This window comes from Taudactylus pleione, unplaced genomic scaffold (genome assembly GCF_031769625.1).
Source record: "Taudactylus pleione unplaced genomic scaffold, aTauple2 ptg000156l, whole genome shotgun sequence".
NCBI lineage: Eukaryota > Metazoa > Chordata > Amphibia > Anura > Myobatrachidae > Taudactylus > Taudactylus pleione.
In genome coordinates this window covers 26620001-26637036 of record NW_028284558.1, presented here as the reverse complement: position 1 = coordinate 26637036, position 17036 = coordinate 26620001, and the positions used below count along the sequence as shown (strand labels likewise).

Here is a 17036-nt window from a genome sequence, read left to right as displayed (position 1 = left end):
AGCCAATCAGGACTCTGCTGCATTGGTCCGCAGCTAGGGCTGCCACCAGGGAGGAGTGAGACAGGAGTTGTGGGTGTGGAGAGCATGGGACTGCTGCATGAGTCCACGGCTAGGGCTGACCACATGGAGGAGTGGGATGGGAAGTTGTTGGTGAGGGGATGCGCTGGGACTGCTGCATGGATCCGAGCAGCTAGGGAGGAGTGAGACAGAGAGTTGTGGGTGAGGGGGGGGGGTGGATGTGTCACACTGACATAAGAAGCTGCTGAGGAGCAGTGACACCAATGAGTAGGGACAGGCTATAAATAGACGGAGGCAGCAGCTGATGGTTTGACACGGAACTCTCCTTTAGTGTATGGTGGTTTCTCAGGTGCCCGGAAAAGGTGTCATATATTGGGCGGCCGTGACGGTACACTCTGGGTACATAGTTACAGCCCTAAGTGGGGTGGATATATTGTGGGCGATGGAGGAGGTTCCCTTTTCAGTGTTGGAGCTGGCAGCAGGCGCCTCCATTGTCTCCCATAGTTCTGCCCATAGCCACCCCGATCTCTTGCATTGATGATGTAAAAAAATTTTTGTGTTTGTTATTGCTCAGCTTTAACTTGAAGGATCTAAATGAACAAAGTGCAGGTTACTTCTAGGAGTTTCCACTACAAAATGATGCAGTTTTCATGAAAATCGGTTCAGTAGTTTTTGTGCCAATTTGGAACAACCTGACAGACTGTCACAGACACAATGTTCTTGTTATATTAGCATAGATGATCTCTGCAAATCTAATTACCAGCTTGGTCTATGAAAAGAAAAAAAAGGAGATAAATCCACTAATTTTTGTCCAGTCATGAACAGAATAATTTCCCTGGTGGACAGAGTAGTGTGAAGCAGTGTATCATAAAGCTAATGGGATGAGGTGAGCTTTCTTAATCAATTTTTTTTTTATTGCATCTCTTTTTATAGAAATAACTGGTATTACACATTCACTAGAACTTTTAAGGTACAGTGCTCGTGTCTGTTGACTTTTAAATTAGGACTGGCCCCAAAAAAGATTAAGAAAGTGTCATGTATCATATATCAACAGTGACCTTTAAAAATATGACATTGTACGTACATTTGATATGTTGGAGCATGTAAACAATTTTTTTCCAGTTATCTGCCTCACACAACTTTTACTAAATAAGGAGAGTTATCGTAAAACACCTTGGTTAACTCTCTTTCTTCGAAGTCCATAGGGTCCACAAGGAGACAGTGTGGTGTAGGTGGGACCTGGAGGACCGAACACCAACAGCAAAGCTTTTCAATCCCAGGATGCTCCGGTACTTCCCCCTATACCCCACCCACAGCCTGAGGGCACTTCAGTTTTGTTAACAAGCCCAAGGCAGGAGCAGGATAGGAGAGAAGGAAGACTGGTACACTGAGGAATCACACTCACACAGAGAAGGAAACAAGTGACCAGGAGAAGAAACCCATAGAAGCTAGGAGCATTAGGATGGGTGTCCTGTGGACCTTATGGACTTCGAAGAAAGAGAGTTAACCAAGGTAAGTTTTCCCATAACTCTCCTTTTCTTACTCAGGGTCCATAGGGCTCCACAGGGAGACATTGGGGGTATCCCAAAGCAGTTGTTCAAGGGTGGGAACGCTCCTGAGCTGATAGGAGAACCCTACGCCCGACGGTAGCATCCTGAGAGGCAAATGTATCAAAGGCATAAAACCTAAGAAAGGTGTGGACAGAAGACCAGGTGGCTGCCTTGTATAGCTGTTCAGCTGAGGTGCCATGCCGGGCTGCCCACAAGGGACCCACAGAGCGAGTAGAATGAGCAGATACTGAAGCCGGAACAGGAAGGCCAGTCTGCGTGTAAGCCTGTGAGATAGTCATGCAAATCCATCTGGCCAGAGTCTGTTGTTAGCCTGCCATCCCTTCTTGTGCTCATTGTCTGGGATTTAAGCAGATGGGGTAGCCCGTTCCACTTGGAGAGGATCAGGTGTTTTAGGGGCCCGGAGTGAAACTGGGCAAACTCCACCATATTGAAGCTGTACACCATTAATCCCTAGGCCTGCATCGCAGAGTGAATTGACACTCAGTGACTGTGGAGCAGCCTCTGCAGTTTGTGCTGCATTGCTGAAATCTTGTCCGCCGTTAGGAAGATTCTCTGAACTCGAGAGTCTAGGAGGGCTCCCAAATGTACCATCCTTTGAGAGGGTGTTCGGGAAGATTTTCCAGTTGATCAGCCAACCGTGCATTTGAATAAAGGCAATGGATACCTGTAGATGGTGGTGAAGAGTCTCTGGGGAGCTGGCCAACAGCAAGAGATCATCCAAGTATGGGAGCAGTCTGATCCCTTGACGATGAAGAGAGGCCGCCATAACTACCATGATCTTGGTATAGACCCGGGGGGCCGTTGAAAGATCGAGCGGTAGAGCCTGAAATTGGTAATGTTGCTGTAGCATAGCAAACCAGAGATATTGTTGATGAGAAGGCACTATAGGTACATGTAGGTAAGCGTTCCTGAATGTCTATAGATACCATCAAATCTGCAGGCTCCATAGCTAGGATAATGGAACGGAGGGTTTCCATACAAAACCTGGGCACCCTGATAAACTTGTTCAGAGATTTGAGGTTGAGGATACGCTGATGAAACCCATTGGGCTTCTGAACTAAGCAAAGGGTAGAATAGCCCTTGCCCCATTGTGAGGAGGGGACCCGAATTATTACTCCTGATTTCAATAAAGACTGAATGGCTTTTTGGAGCAGCAGGGCCTTGGTTGGGTCCGATGGAGGTCCTGTGCAAAGGAACTGCTGGGGGAGTTGCCTCTGGAATGAGAGAGCGTATATGTGGGAGACTACTTCCCTTACCCAGGCATGTGGCATGGTTTGATGCCAAACCTGGGCAAATTGAAGAAGTCGGGAGAGGCCCCCCCGTCAGGCTGTAGGCTTGTCCTCAGACTTGGCAAATGGACGTCCAGTAGCCCAGGCCTGTGTGGCCCTAGGCTTGGATGCCTTGGCTGATGTCTGCTATCGTGGAAGGAGTGACCCTTGGCTTTTCCTTGAGGATGAAAGGACCGATAGGATGACGTCCGAGGCTTTGTATTATATACAGAGGGCAGGAACGCCATCTTGGAAGCTGCCAAAGTAGTCACAATTTTATCTAATTCTGAATCAAATAGGATGTCTCCAGAATGAGGCAGAGACTCCAGCGCTCATTTTGATTCTGAATCTGCTTTCCAGGAACATAGCCAAACAATACAGCGGGCCACTACCGAAGTGGCAGATATCCTGGAGGCCAAGAGAGCCGTATCCATAGCTACTTCACCTAAGTAGGAGGCTGCATCTCAAATGTGAGATATGTAGGACAGCTGTTCCCTCGAAGCATCAGAGGGAAAAGTCTCTTCTAGGGCCTCCAGTGTCAAACGCAGGATTTCTAGAGGGGGGTTTCCAAATGCTTGATTTTAGAGTCATTATGGCTAGTCCAGGAAGAGGGCATAATTAGCACTTAGACAGCTCTAATATGCGTCATACAAAGTGTATTGTGTGTCATAATTCCATCATATACAGGACCAGCGTTCACAGTAAGCCACTAAATGCGGCAGTAGGGCCATCCTGCCTGAGCTGAATGTTTTTTTATTTCAGGTGTGGGCACCATTCCAGAGCATTTGAGCAAAACAGGAGTCCATTTAGTACAATCAGTAGCTGGAAGAGGGTAAACGGAACTGTACCGTTTTGAAATTTGAAAGTGGTGAAAAGTTATCCCCGTTTTTTTTTCAAAGACATTTCGAACCTGCGAAAAGTCTTTGAAACTGAATACAGGGATATTTGAAATAGGTGAAAATGACATCATCGGCGATAAATTCACACCAAATTGAAAATTCCCATGGCCACAAGAACACAGTTTGATAGTGCAGTGAACACCCTGCAGTATGTATAATATGGCACAGTGTAGTGTGCAACTGCACTATATAGTACGTGATAGCCCTCACAATTATATAGGAGATGTGAGGTACAATGAACCCCCTATACCTTAGTATGTCAGGGTATAGTAGACTAAAGGGAAAGGTATAAGCTGACAGTATAGAAAGTAGAGATTAGCGCTAGCATAAGTCACATACAAACGCAGAAAAACATTATATGTCTGCAATGGGCACTGAAATCAACTACACAGACCACAGTGACGGGTAGGATAGAGCACTGTATGACCTGGCCCGTGGGACAGGTATACACGAAACTGGACCCAGCGTTCCCAGAGATTTGCTTGCATAAAATGGCTGAGGGGGTGGAGGGTGAGGGAGGAGCAGCCCAGGGAACACAAGACCGCAGTGGAATGGCGCCCTGGACTGAGGGAGGGGCTGCAGGGAGAGCGCCTTCTCCCCTGGCTGACATTAACCACTGGGTCCCCTGGCCTCTACATATGCCCTGCGCCAGTGTATTATATGCCCTGGTGGTCTAGTGGAGTCGTGAGTGCACTAGTGTCCACATCAGTGCCTCCGGTCTGTCTCCTGAGACCAGAGGTAAGACTGTGCAAAAATGCTGGTCCCCGCAAACAGGGCTCACCTTACCTGTCCACTGAATTCCCGGCTGCAGTCTGGGGTCCGGGGAGCCTGCTAGCTAGTCCCCATCAGTGCCCCGCCAGGAGTACCTAGCACTTGCTTGGTGTCACAGCGCCGTGGAGTGGTGCTGCTCGCCCGTTATAGTAAAAAAAAAATAGAAAATAAATTAAATCATAAAATAAAAGCTTGGCCTGCTTAATGCAGCCCCCTTATAAAGGTGATCCAGCTCCTGCCAGACACCAACAAAACTGCCCTCAGGCTGTGAGCGGGGTATAGGGGGAAAGGAACGGAGCATCCTAGGATTGAAAAGCTTTGTTGTTGGTGTCCAGTCCTCCAGGTCCCACCTACACCCCACTGTCTCCCTGTGGGGAATCGGTATTGGCCGGTGGTTCGATTCGCTGGAAATCCCGATCGTCCTCAGGTAAGTACATACTAACCTAACCCCCCTACCCCTCCTTAGGGGTGCCTAACCCTAACCCCCCCTTCCCCGCTGCCTAAACCGAAGTCCCCCGGGGGGTGGGTGCCTAACTCTAAGTCCCCCCCGGGGGTGTCTAACCCTAACCCTCCCTCCCCCTAGCCTAACCCTCCTAGGGGGGTGCCTAACCCTAAGTCCCCCCCCAGGAACCCTAAACCTAACCCTCCCCCCCGCAGCTGTCCGCACGCGGCGCCCGGCATCCCTTCGATCGGGATGCCGTGCACCTGTCTCCCGGCATCGGGAAAATGACAGGCATCTAGATATAGACACCTGTCATTTAACCCACGCCGGGATAAAGCAATCGGTAAGACCGGCTGTCGGGATCACGTCAGCATGTTTCCCGATTGCATCCCCCGTGTTGCCCTGAAGAAAAATGTTTTTTTTTACTTTCTTGCTTCCATTTGTAATGTTTAGCTATGATTTGTATTTATATGATCACAAACATTTGTTTATTTGCATTGCACTGTGTGTGCGGATTACAATTATATGCAGAAGGGAGCTTTGTACTGCATCCAAGAGTAGTAATTATAAAAAAAAAAAAAAAACTGCCTAGTGATTTAAAAACATGGCTCAAAAGGAGTGGGCTTCAACAATAAGCAGTTACAGCTGCGGGAGAGCAAGGTAGCAAGTTAAAGCCACCTGAAGACCTGCAGAGTCCTTAAAAAAAAAAAAAAAAAAGTAAAGTCAGGAAGTCTGATGTGCATGTGGACAAAATATATACCCCTCATGAAACAATATCTTCAAGTATCTTCAGCGCACATAAGGTCCCAGACATTTTACATACAGATCTGTGATACATACCAGGATTTCTTTTGTGCACAGTCAATTGTAATTCCAATTCTATAAATGTGTCACTTTTACATAAAATCTAATATTGTGTAAAAAAAACATTAAGTTATTGCTTTACGTTGTCATATTGACTAGTCCAGAGTGGCTCAAACTCCGCCATTACAGTCCAGGTTTTAAGGATATCCATGCTTGAGTCCAGATGCTTAAATCAAGCTGACCAAGATGCTAATTAAGTAACTGAACTGCAATGAGGGCGTTTGGGAACCTCTCAACAAGTCTAAACCAGAGGTTCCTAGTCTTTCTGACTACGGGAACTAAATGGAGGGCCATATTCAGAGTCCGTATGAAACACAATTTGCGTCTTTTTTTTCTTGAGATGCTTATTCACTGCACATCCGCATCCTGATGCAATGCGTCTTTTTTTGTCTCAATTATGAAATTACTTTCTGCAACAGGGGCTGAGGCAGGAATGGGTGTGGAACAGCGGCAACTGGGCGTGAATGCAGCTATAGTGGGCAAGCAATTGCAATAAAAGTACAGTAAAAGTGAGTTCTGGGCACGTAGTCTGTACAGTAAAGGTGAATTCTGAGCATGGAGTCTGTACAGTAAAGGCGAGTTCTGGGCATATGTAGTCTGTACAGTAAAGGCGAGTTCTGGGCATATGTAGTCTGTACAGTAAAGGTGAGGTCTGGGCATGTAGACTGTACAGTAGAGGTGAGGTCTGGGCATGTAGACTGTACAGTAAAGATGAGGTCTGGGCATGTAGTCTGTACAGTAGAGGTGAGTTCTGGGCATGTAGTCTGTACAGTAAAGGTGAGTTCTGAGCATGGAGTCTGTACAGTAAAGGTGAGTTCTGGGCATATGTAGTCTGTACAGTAAAGGTGAATTCTGAGCATGTAGTCTGTACAGTAAAGGTGAGTTCTGGGCATATGTAGTCTGTACAGTAGAGGTGAGTTCTGAGCATATAGTCTGTACAGTAAATGCGAGTTCTGGGCATATGTAGTCTGTACAGTAAAGGTGAGGTCTGAGCATGGAGTCTGTACAGTAAAGGTGAGTTCAGGGCATGTAGTCTGTACAGTAAAGGTGAGTTCTGAGCACAGAGTCTGTACAGTAGAGGTGAGTTCTGGGCATGTAGTCTGTACAGTAGAGATGAGGTCTGGGCATGTAGTCTGTACAGTAGAGGTTATGTCTGAGCATGTAGTCTGTACAGTAGAGGTGAGGTCTGAGCATGTAGTCTGTACAGTAGAGGTGAGGTCTGAGCATGTAGTCTGTACAGTAAAGATGAGGTCTGGGCATGTAGCCTGTACAGTAGAGGTGAGTTCCGAGCATGTAGTCTGTACAGTAAAGATGGTCTGTACAGTAAAGGTGAGTTCTGGGCATGTAGTTTGTACAGTAAAGGTGAGGTCTGGGCATGTAGTCTGTACAGTAAAGGTGAGTTCTGGGCATGTAGTCTGTACAGTAAAGGTGAGGTCTGAGCATGTAGTCTGTACAGTAAAGATGAGGTCTGGGCATGTAGTCTGTACAGTAGAGGTGAGTTCTGAGTATGTAGTCTGTACAGTAAAGGGGAGTTCTGAGCATGTAGTCTGAAGTTATAACAAACTTGGCAGCTGAAACGTCTGAAATGCTGCCTCCTGGAGGGGTCTGATGTGCATCAGGTCTGTTCCCAGTGTAAAGCTGATAACTATTATTCTCTACGTTTGGCCGCAAATGGTGAAAACACAAACATATATATGCAAAATCCATAGAAACGCTGCAAACCTGTTGTCAAAAGTTATTTTACACTGCAATGAGCACTTGTTTTCCACGAATAAAGAATGTTTCATACTTCATTAGGGTAAGGCAGGGTTTCCCCACTCTAGTTCTCAGGGATTCCTAACAGTGCATATTTTACATGTTTGTGTCAGCCAGTAATGAAAACACCTGTGCACCAACTAGATCTGTAAAACATGCACTGTCAGGGGTCCCCAAGGACTGGACTTTGGAAGCACTGAGGAAGGGGAAGCCTGAACCGGTTTTCAAGTGGCGGCAAAAAAAAATAAATCATAATTAAAATGTGTTATTTACACCTGCACTTAGCATGCTCAAAGGCACATGGGTACTTCTCATCTGCTCTATCCAACTACTTAGTCATGTGCTGCCATTGTGTACTGTGGCTTTCAGCATTTTCTGCACTGACAGTGAAGCCACTCCTCTGGCTGCATTCAGTCTCCTCTCAGGCAGATACGACAAGTGGAGGGAGTGGTAGCCCGACCTTTGTGGATGAGACGGGATGTCACTAGGTTGCAGAGATGACAGGTTTTAAAAATAGCAAATTGCAATTAAGTTTCAGACTGACTCTGAATAAGGCCCTAGTCCAGGTCAGCTTGAGAAACAAGTTTCACCTTTGATTTAATAATGTGATTCTTTTTAATTACATTATTGTTGGCTACATATTAAGTGGTGTATATTCTTTTTATTGAAAGAGAAGAATTATATTTTTTGATATGCTCTTGTATACAAAGTAATCTATTACAGTTGATTATTTCTGTACTCTGTCATCTCTTCCTGCCTGCAGGGGCCTCTCAGTCTTCTCCTGTCATGGTGGTAATATGCAGACAGGAGCGTTCTCACATCAACGTCCAATAATTAGACACTCACATGCAGGGTGCCCTTTCTCCCAGGTTAGTCCTGGTTACTGAGGAGGCACAATACCATGACCTCTCTTTAACACTCACCCACACACTATAGTATTAAACAAACTTATAGACAATGCCTTTAAATGTTGAGTCTTTACGTCATAGTGCACAGCTGCTTTGCAAAACTATAACACTGGAGCCAGGATGGGAACCCATTAAATCACTGAGGGGGTCTATTTACTAAGCAGTGTTAGGAGACAGAGTGAAAAGTGATAAAAAAGTGATAAGGTGCCAGCCAATCAGCTCCCAACTGTCATCTCACAGGCTGTGTTTGAAAAATGATAGTTGGGAGCTGATTGGCTGCCGCCTTATCACTTTTCACACTGTCTCCTAACACTGCTTAGTAAATGGACCACTTAATACCAGAGATTAAAGCACAGTTCAAGAAATGTTCTGAAGCATATCCCCTGCCCCCCCCCCCTCTTGCAGTGTATGTATTTGGGGGTCTCCAATAACTGTACCCTTTACTATGCTTTGGAAGTAACAGCTGAAGTAAGGCTTCCACTACAAGACTGCAAATGGTGAGTATCTCAAGCCCATGGGAGGTAACTGTTGGTGCAGAGCATTCCATATCACAGTAAATTACTGAAACTGAATTGCCAGGTTGGCACCTCAGGTGTCTTAGCTGTCAGAATGCATTTCTGAGCCATCTTAACTACCTCTTACACAAAAGCAAGAGCATCAGGGGAGTAAAAGGGCCTCTAACAACTTCTGCTCTGAATTAAACATTTTTATTTGTTGAAGAAAATTATTGCTGGCTGGCAGTGTCACTTGGAGACAGAAATAAATGGATCTGCAGGTAGAGATTCAAGATGTGACCAGTTTTTTTGTTTTAATCTTAAATTGGTGCAACATTTTTTTTTAAATGTCACAACACTGCATGACCTGTAATGCTCACAATATTTACATTAACTGCATACATAAAACCAGAAAAAAAACTCAGAAAAACAACAGTATGGATTCAAACAACTACTCCCATCATCCACACCAGAAGGAACAAATGAAAGTGGAAGATCGCGTATACTTTACATAGGTGACTATTATGTAAAGCACAGAGCAGTGAGCAGTACAGAACATAATGTGTGGGGACAGCGAAGAAATGGATGATTGTTTACAAATGATACAATGTAACAATTCAAATAAATCTTAGAAGATACACTCAAACAACTTATGGACAAAACAGCGGAAAAGCAGACTATTACAAAAAAAAAAAATGAGCAACAATAACAACTGAAAAGTAACACTAATTATACACAATCTTAATGGGGACAGGGTGGGGCAATTGGGGTAAACAATTAAGAAAAAAAAAAAAAAGTAGTGTACGTGCTACCTATGCCAGTGGTTCCCAAAATGTGTGCCATGGCACCCTGGGGTGCCTCAGAACACTTGCAGGGGTGCCTCAGGTTGTGGTCCAGTACCAAATACAATTATTTTTAGTCAGTGTGATAGGTAAAACCAGTGCTAATGGCTGGCACTCAAAAAATTTGGACAAAAAGAAGCACAGCTCTGTCAACCACCACATTAGGGAACCCAAGGTTGACATAGAAGCACAATATTCTTAATTTATTTTTGCTGAATTTCTCAATAAGAAACTTTTGGCCCAGGGTTGCCGTGAAAAAAATGCTGCTAATCTAGGGTTGCCGTGTTAGAAAATGTTTGGGAACCACTGACCTATGCACAGTGAAGGCAGCCATATTTTGTGCTGAAAGAAAGAAAATAATATATATATCACTGAATCACCTCTTGTGGTGCACATAGTGCGAGGCAAACCAATATATTTGGATACAACCTATAAATTCCCTAGGAACTGGTCGCATTACTGAGAAGCTTCATGCATCAGTTATGTCATTAATTCCCGGAACATCTAGGCAGCTGCAATATTTTGGTGATTTAGCTGCTAGATTTAAAGTGGCAATAATTTAAATAGGCAAAACCAGCCTGGTTTTGCCATTTAAATTATTGTTGCTTTAAATCTAAAGGCTAAATTGCAGAAATCTCATGTCAACTCACAGGTTATTAAATTGAGAAAATAAATGTACTAGAGGCTGCATCCTCATGAACACAGACTACAGACTGGCAGCCTTGACTGTGTGCAGGGAATGGGTACACTGAATTGCGGGTGTTCACACCATATTTTTTTTCTTTTCTTTATCCACTAGGTCTGGAGAAAATAAATGTATAGTCACATATGTTTTCACATATGTGACTATACATATATACAAGTGAATCTTTTGTTACAATACAATGTTGTCGGCTCATTTATATGTAGTGTTTTTTTTTTTTTTCAGTTTCACATTTTCACTTTACGTAACATAAATAATTTGGTTAATAAAATAACTTGCATGTTTCAGCCACATTAATATATAATCTGTTAACAGTATAAATACTTTTTTTTTAAATAAAATAAATCTGTGATATGTTACATAATACTGATTAAAAAAAATAAAAATAAAACTGCTTATGGTGAGTATCATGGCAGCTTGTGACATGTTAATACTGTGGGATGAAATAACGGAGATACATGCTTCCAAGGTCAAGGCTATGGCGAAAGTACAGTTTGTAGTGTCATAGAAATTAGCAATATAAGTATACCAGTGAAGTCCAGGGACACTTTCCCTACTACCACAGAGGTAGTTGTGTAACGAACACAAAGAGGATCACTTAGTACATCCTAGTAATATATGGATCAGTTTGAAATGCTACAATATTACGAGCTGGCCAGGCTGCAAACAGGTGCAAATTAACACAACATATGGGACATACAAAGAACTTTGAGGAAAGAATCTAATGCATTTCGATCAAAATTCTTTACCTAGATCATTTTAAATCGGCTTGTTTTGTAGCAGCTTTGACATGATTGGGGCTGCGGCCAGTGCACAGCACACACCATGGGAGCACGCCACGCACACTCTCACCACAGCGACAACGGGAAAGACCACCCCGCGAAGAGGAACAAGAGGCAAGTATAACAGGACAGGGTGGCTGATACTGGGGCTATTTTATATATAAAAAACACAACTGTGCCCTGGTGCCTTCCCAATGGTCGATCCTAGCATAGAGGCGGCACTCCAGGTCTTTAGAAAGAAAAAAAAAAATGTGATGTGCAGTAGGCCATAGGAATCCACAGAAGGCCGAGAATATAGGTATAACTTGTGGAAGAAAGTAAAGAAGATATAGTGATACGATAAAAAATATAGTCAGTTAGGGGTCTACACAATTAGAAGCAAATTACTCACGGCGAGAGTAAGTGTGGCTGTACGCCGCACTTACTGTACCACCGGAGTCCAGGGTGAGATTGGGCCGACCAGGGGTGTATTATACACCATTCGACTACTCACCCCCATCGCAACTAATTGGTTCGAGCCCTTAAAATCTACGTATCAGCCACCCAAGTTAACCTACCTCTGATCTAACATTCCTCACACTGATGAAGGAGTAATGAGAACTAATTATTGCAGTTTGTTAGGTAAGCAGTGGACATGCAATCATATAATTATGTTTAAGACCTCACTCTTCTACAGGTACGTGAAATGGGAGTAAGGGGCCTCTTGGGGAGAAATGATCAGGATTATGGAGCGCCCCCTGCCGTCATCAGACAGTATGATATAAAAGCAGTTATTTTTACCTCTATACACCGCTTGCACATCAACATGATAGAAACCAAAGAATTTTTGTACACTATTATAGTACAGTAAAAGATAGAGTGTGCATTAACTCAGCTTGTACATGACAATATTGTACACTATATACATCTCAGTTATCAGCATCAAACTCTAGATCTTTTTATATACACACTGAAAATGTATCAGAAACATTTGACTATTATTCTTTATAATCACAATTGTAGCATTATAGAAAAACAGATCATCTCCATTCAGTCACATGGTTTTTAGGGTTCCAGCTCCAACCTTCCTAAAATGCAAAAATATTTACCACATATTCACTTTACACCAGGTGGTGATATCTAGAAATATTGATATACATATATTAATATCAATGCCTATATACAAATATATGATCTTGGAACTATCAATGTTATCTGGAGATTTTCCTTCTCTTGGGTTTTGGGGCCTTCAGTTGTCGCTCTCTCTGAGGCACCTGAAAGACATGAGAAATAGAAGACTAGTACCACGATAATTTATACACAAAAAAATAATATTATATATAGATTTATATTAGTCATAATTTGTGAATAGCTGGCAACTATCATCACAGAGTTTAAATGGAAGACATGTTAACTGGTTTAAAGCTCACCTGCCAAGTTCTTAAAAGATAAGACAGTCACCAACCATAGCTACTATCATACTTCTAAGAAAGTAGCTGACAGGTTAAAATAAATGAGCTTACACAGCAGTGCAGAAGAGAGATGTGATCACAAAAAGTTTTATATATATATATATATATATATATATATATATATATATATTTACCATTTGTATATGATTTTTAGAGTTAGAAGCACTGGTAAAGTGCTAAATGGCATATATATTTGTCCAAGGTTTCTGACCTATGTATTTTAAGCACCAAGGACATGTCTGTGTCTACTTGATTAGAGTTTGGGCTGTAAGTAAAAGCCAGATAATGGGTCCTGGGGGTGTGGATGTGAGAGAGAAGGGAGAGCTCCATCCACAAGGCAGTTTCAGGTTTTGAGGCCTTCAGCCTGAGAGCAGGCTAATTAGTGACTGCAGCTGTGAGAGGCTAATAAAGGCTGTGTCAGAGTTTGGCTCACTGCCTCATACCTAGGGAGAGCAGGCAGTCAGTCAGGCTTGTTCAGAGACAATGAGATGTACTACTTGTAAGTACTGTGCATATGCCTAGGTTTGTGGTCAGGGCAGTAGGCCCTGCCACTTAGAGAAAGGGAATTTATTGTTTAGTTAGTGCCCAGACGGGCTAGGATTTATTTATGTTTTCCATTTTATACTGCACAATAAAAACTAGCTGTGGCTAGCGTGCATGTAAACCCTGGACTGGTGTGCGGTTTTCTGGCTGCTGTGTTTTTGGAGGTGTCCATCTACCCCAGGAGAGGGACCTCCTATCCTGATCATATTACAATATATTAGGTCATTCCATGAAATATAGGACACAATACATGAAAATTACAGCAGATGCCAAGACATTGTTAACTTCAATTCTTTCTGCTGATGAACTTAATACAACTGTCACTTAATATAAGTGTCTTCGGAAGATGTAGTTAACATTGGTGACTAACTCTTTCATCATATTCAATATAGAGCCACCCAGGTGAGATCAAGGACATCAGAGATGGTGAATCCTTAGTGAGCACAATGGAGCAAGCTGGCAGCAAGAAGTGGCCACCATCACCAGATTAAATATTTTATACATCTGCACAGTTAAATCAGGAAGATAAACATGCCTACATTGATTAATTCACATGGATTCTACAGGTTTGAGTTATTTGTATCAGAGCCCTTTGAGTTGGGGACATAAATGTAATGTGAGGCACATGTAAAAATTGATTTTAAGTATAGCTTGGTTAACATTCAGTTTTTGTTTGTGTGTCAATTATAAGTTTAGGGACTTTATAAGTGTGTAGTATAACAATCATATTGTAAAAATAATTAGGAGAGCAGGTTTAAATAAATAAGTTCCCTCTGTTCCTATGTCCATTCTGTTGTAACAAGCATCACACATATAAACAATAAAATGTAACTACTAAAAGTGTAATTTTTTTTCTGCTTCTAAACATTAATTATGACTACATACCTCAGATTATTGGCATATTTTTATAATGTTGAATTTCAGCTTCATTTTTGTGTGGGTGCATTTAAACTTCTAGAAATTCACATGAAGTGTAAGTCACATGGAATGACCCATTAATATAAAAAAAATATATATATATATTTTTTTACATATACACTAATAGAGATATATATATCTACCTATCTATCTATGGAGATGTGTGTGTGTTAGTAATAGTATTATTTATATATATAATATACTGTTACTAACACACCATAATAAATTATATATATATATATATATATATATATACACACATATACATACACACACACACACATACACACATACATATACATACAGAGTTGATATCCATTGTTTTATCATTATAAAAACAGAAATTTGCTACACAATAAGTTGGGGTAGTGATGTCATTTCAGGAGAATCAGATTGGTACTGGTACACGTACACACACGGTAAAATAAGAATTGAACACAAACATTTTTCTTGGTAAATATATTTTTAATGGGGCTATTGTAATGCAATTTTCACCAAATGTCAGCAACAACCCATGCAATTCAAACATGCAAAGAAATCAAACCATACATGTCCATAAATTAAGTTATGTGTAATAATGTGAAATGACACAGGGAAAAAGTATTGAACACATGAAGAAAGGGAGGTGCAAAAAAAGGCATGGAAAGCCAAGACACAAGCTGAAGTCTATCAGTAATTAGAGGGCAATCCTGCTCCTTGTAAGTGCAAATTAATATAAGCTGGTTCAGTCCCAACTGATGGCCTATAAAAAGGTGTCTCATTACCAAGGTGTCACACAAGAAACATCTCATGATGGGTAAAAGCAAAGAGCTCTCTCAAGACCGTCACAACCTTATTCTTGCAAAACATACTGATGGCATAGGTTGTAGAAGGATTTCTAAACTTCTGAATGTTCCAGTGAGCACTGTTGGGGCCATAATCCGGAAGTGGAAAGATCATCATTTCACCATAAACCGGCCACGGCCAGTGCTCCTTGCAAGATTTCTGACAGAGGAGTGAAAAGAATTATCAGAAGAGTAGTCCAAGAGCCAAAGACCACTTGTGGAGAGCTTCAGAAAGACCTGGAATTTGCATTACTTATTGTTTTATTTGAAACAATTGTACCTGCTCTCAATCGGCATGGCTTGTATGCACACTCACCATGCAAGACTCCATTGCTCAAGAAAAAGCATGTTAAAGCTCGTTTAAAATTTGCTGCACAACATTCGGACAAGCCTGTGAAATACTGGGAAAACAGTCTGGTCAGACGAGACCAAAATTGAACTCTTTGGATGCCATAATACACACCAAGTTTGGAGGAGAAATGGCACTGCACATCACCCCAAAAACACCATACCAACAGTGAAGTTTGGAGGAGGGAACATCATGATGTGGGGCTGTTTTCAGCTTATGGTACGGGCATACTTCATTTGATTGAAGGAAGGATGAATGGAAAAATGTACGGAGACATTCTTGATAAAAATCTGCTGCCATCTACCAGGATGCTGAAGATGAAATGAGGGTGGACATTTTAGCAAGACAATGATCCCAAACACACAGCCAAGGACACTCTCAATTGGTTTCAGAGAAAGAAAATAAAGCTGCTAAAATGGCCCAGCCAATCACCTGACTTGAATCCAATTGAAAAGCTATGGAAAGAACTAAAGATCAGAGTTCATAGAAGAGGCCCACGGAACCTTCAAGATTTGAAGACTGTTTGTGTGGAAGAATGGGCCAAAATCACATCTGAGCAATGCATGCGACTAGTTTCTCCATACAGGAGGAGTCTTGAAGCCGTCATTACCAACCTTTTGTACGAAGTACTAAATAAATTTTAGCAAGCATGTTCAATACTTTTTCTCTGTGTAATTTCACATAACTTAATTTATGGAAATCTGTGGTTTGATTTCTTTGCATGTGTGGATTGCATGGGTTGTTGCTGACATTTGGAGAAAATTGAATTACAATAGCCCCATTACAAACATATTTACTGAGAAAAATGTTGGTGTTCAATACATATTATCTCCGCTAATTATTTTTTTTAAATTTAGAAATATATATATATATATATATATATATATTATACACACACACACACACACACATTTACACACTGAAGTTCCCAGCGTTGCCCAGGTTTAAATGCTCCAGTTATTAAGTTTTGTTATGTGATATCATCCAAATCCATTCAGTGGAAGGCCCAAAACAGGCTCCCTGGGTCAAAGTTCTGCCCAGAGCACACAAGCAGGAGATCTGACAGGACCCTAACATCCCCCCCTAAAACCTGTCCAGAATCCAATTGGACCACCTCACGTTGGTTTCAGCCCAGTCGGTGCATGGGTGTCCAAATGCATAACTGGATAGACAAGCAAAGAGACAGACCAATTGAGAGATATAGATATATATATTTTAGAATTTTTTTTACAAACACTACTTATCAGCTCGTTCTTTGTGTGTGTGTGTGTGTGTGTGTGTGATCTATTTTCAGTACTTCTGCTGAGGGCGGTTTACTAGTAGTAACGGCTGTGTCTGAAAGGATGTGGAACTGGACCTGTGTTACATCACGAAGGAAGTAGATCCCAGTAAGACCGGTCGGATTTGGTCACCATGTCATTGGACTACCTTAATTTTCAGATTACTAGGAAGGAGGTAATATATGTGATATGCTTGTACACTGCTTATTTTATGTATGAGTGTTTAATACTGTATCATTAATACATTAAATAATTGTACTTCACTATGAGAACTGTTTGTGGTGCATTTTCAGAGAATCTGTAGCCAGAACCTGCTATAGTTACACTGAAGTGCCAACAGTTATGGGCTAGATG

The 17036-nt window shown here is 42.0% G+C and overlaps 1 protein-coding gene across 1 annotated transcript in view; it reads right to left on the bottom strand.

The window, feature by feature from the left end:
- Nucleotides 1–10029: 10029 nt before the first annotated feature.
- The window catches only part of MBD5 (methyl-CpG binding domain protein 5), a 92221-nt gene continuing 85214 nt past the window's right edge, over nucleotides 10030–17036 (bottom strand). The window contains exon 12 of the mRNA XM_088474873.1: nucleotides 10030–12570. Coding sequence (XP_088330999.1) covers nucleotides 12508–12570 — 63 coding nt within the window. The 3' untranslated portion in view covers nucleotides 10030–12507. The remainder of the gene's footprint in view (nucleotides 12571–17036) is intronic.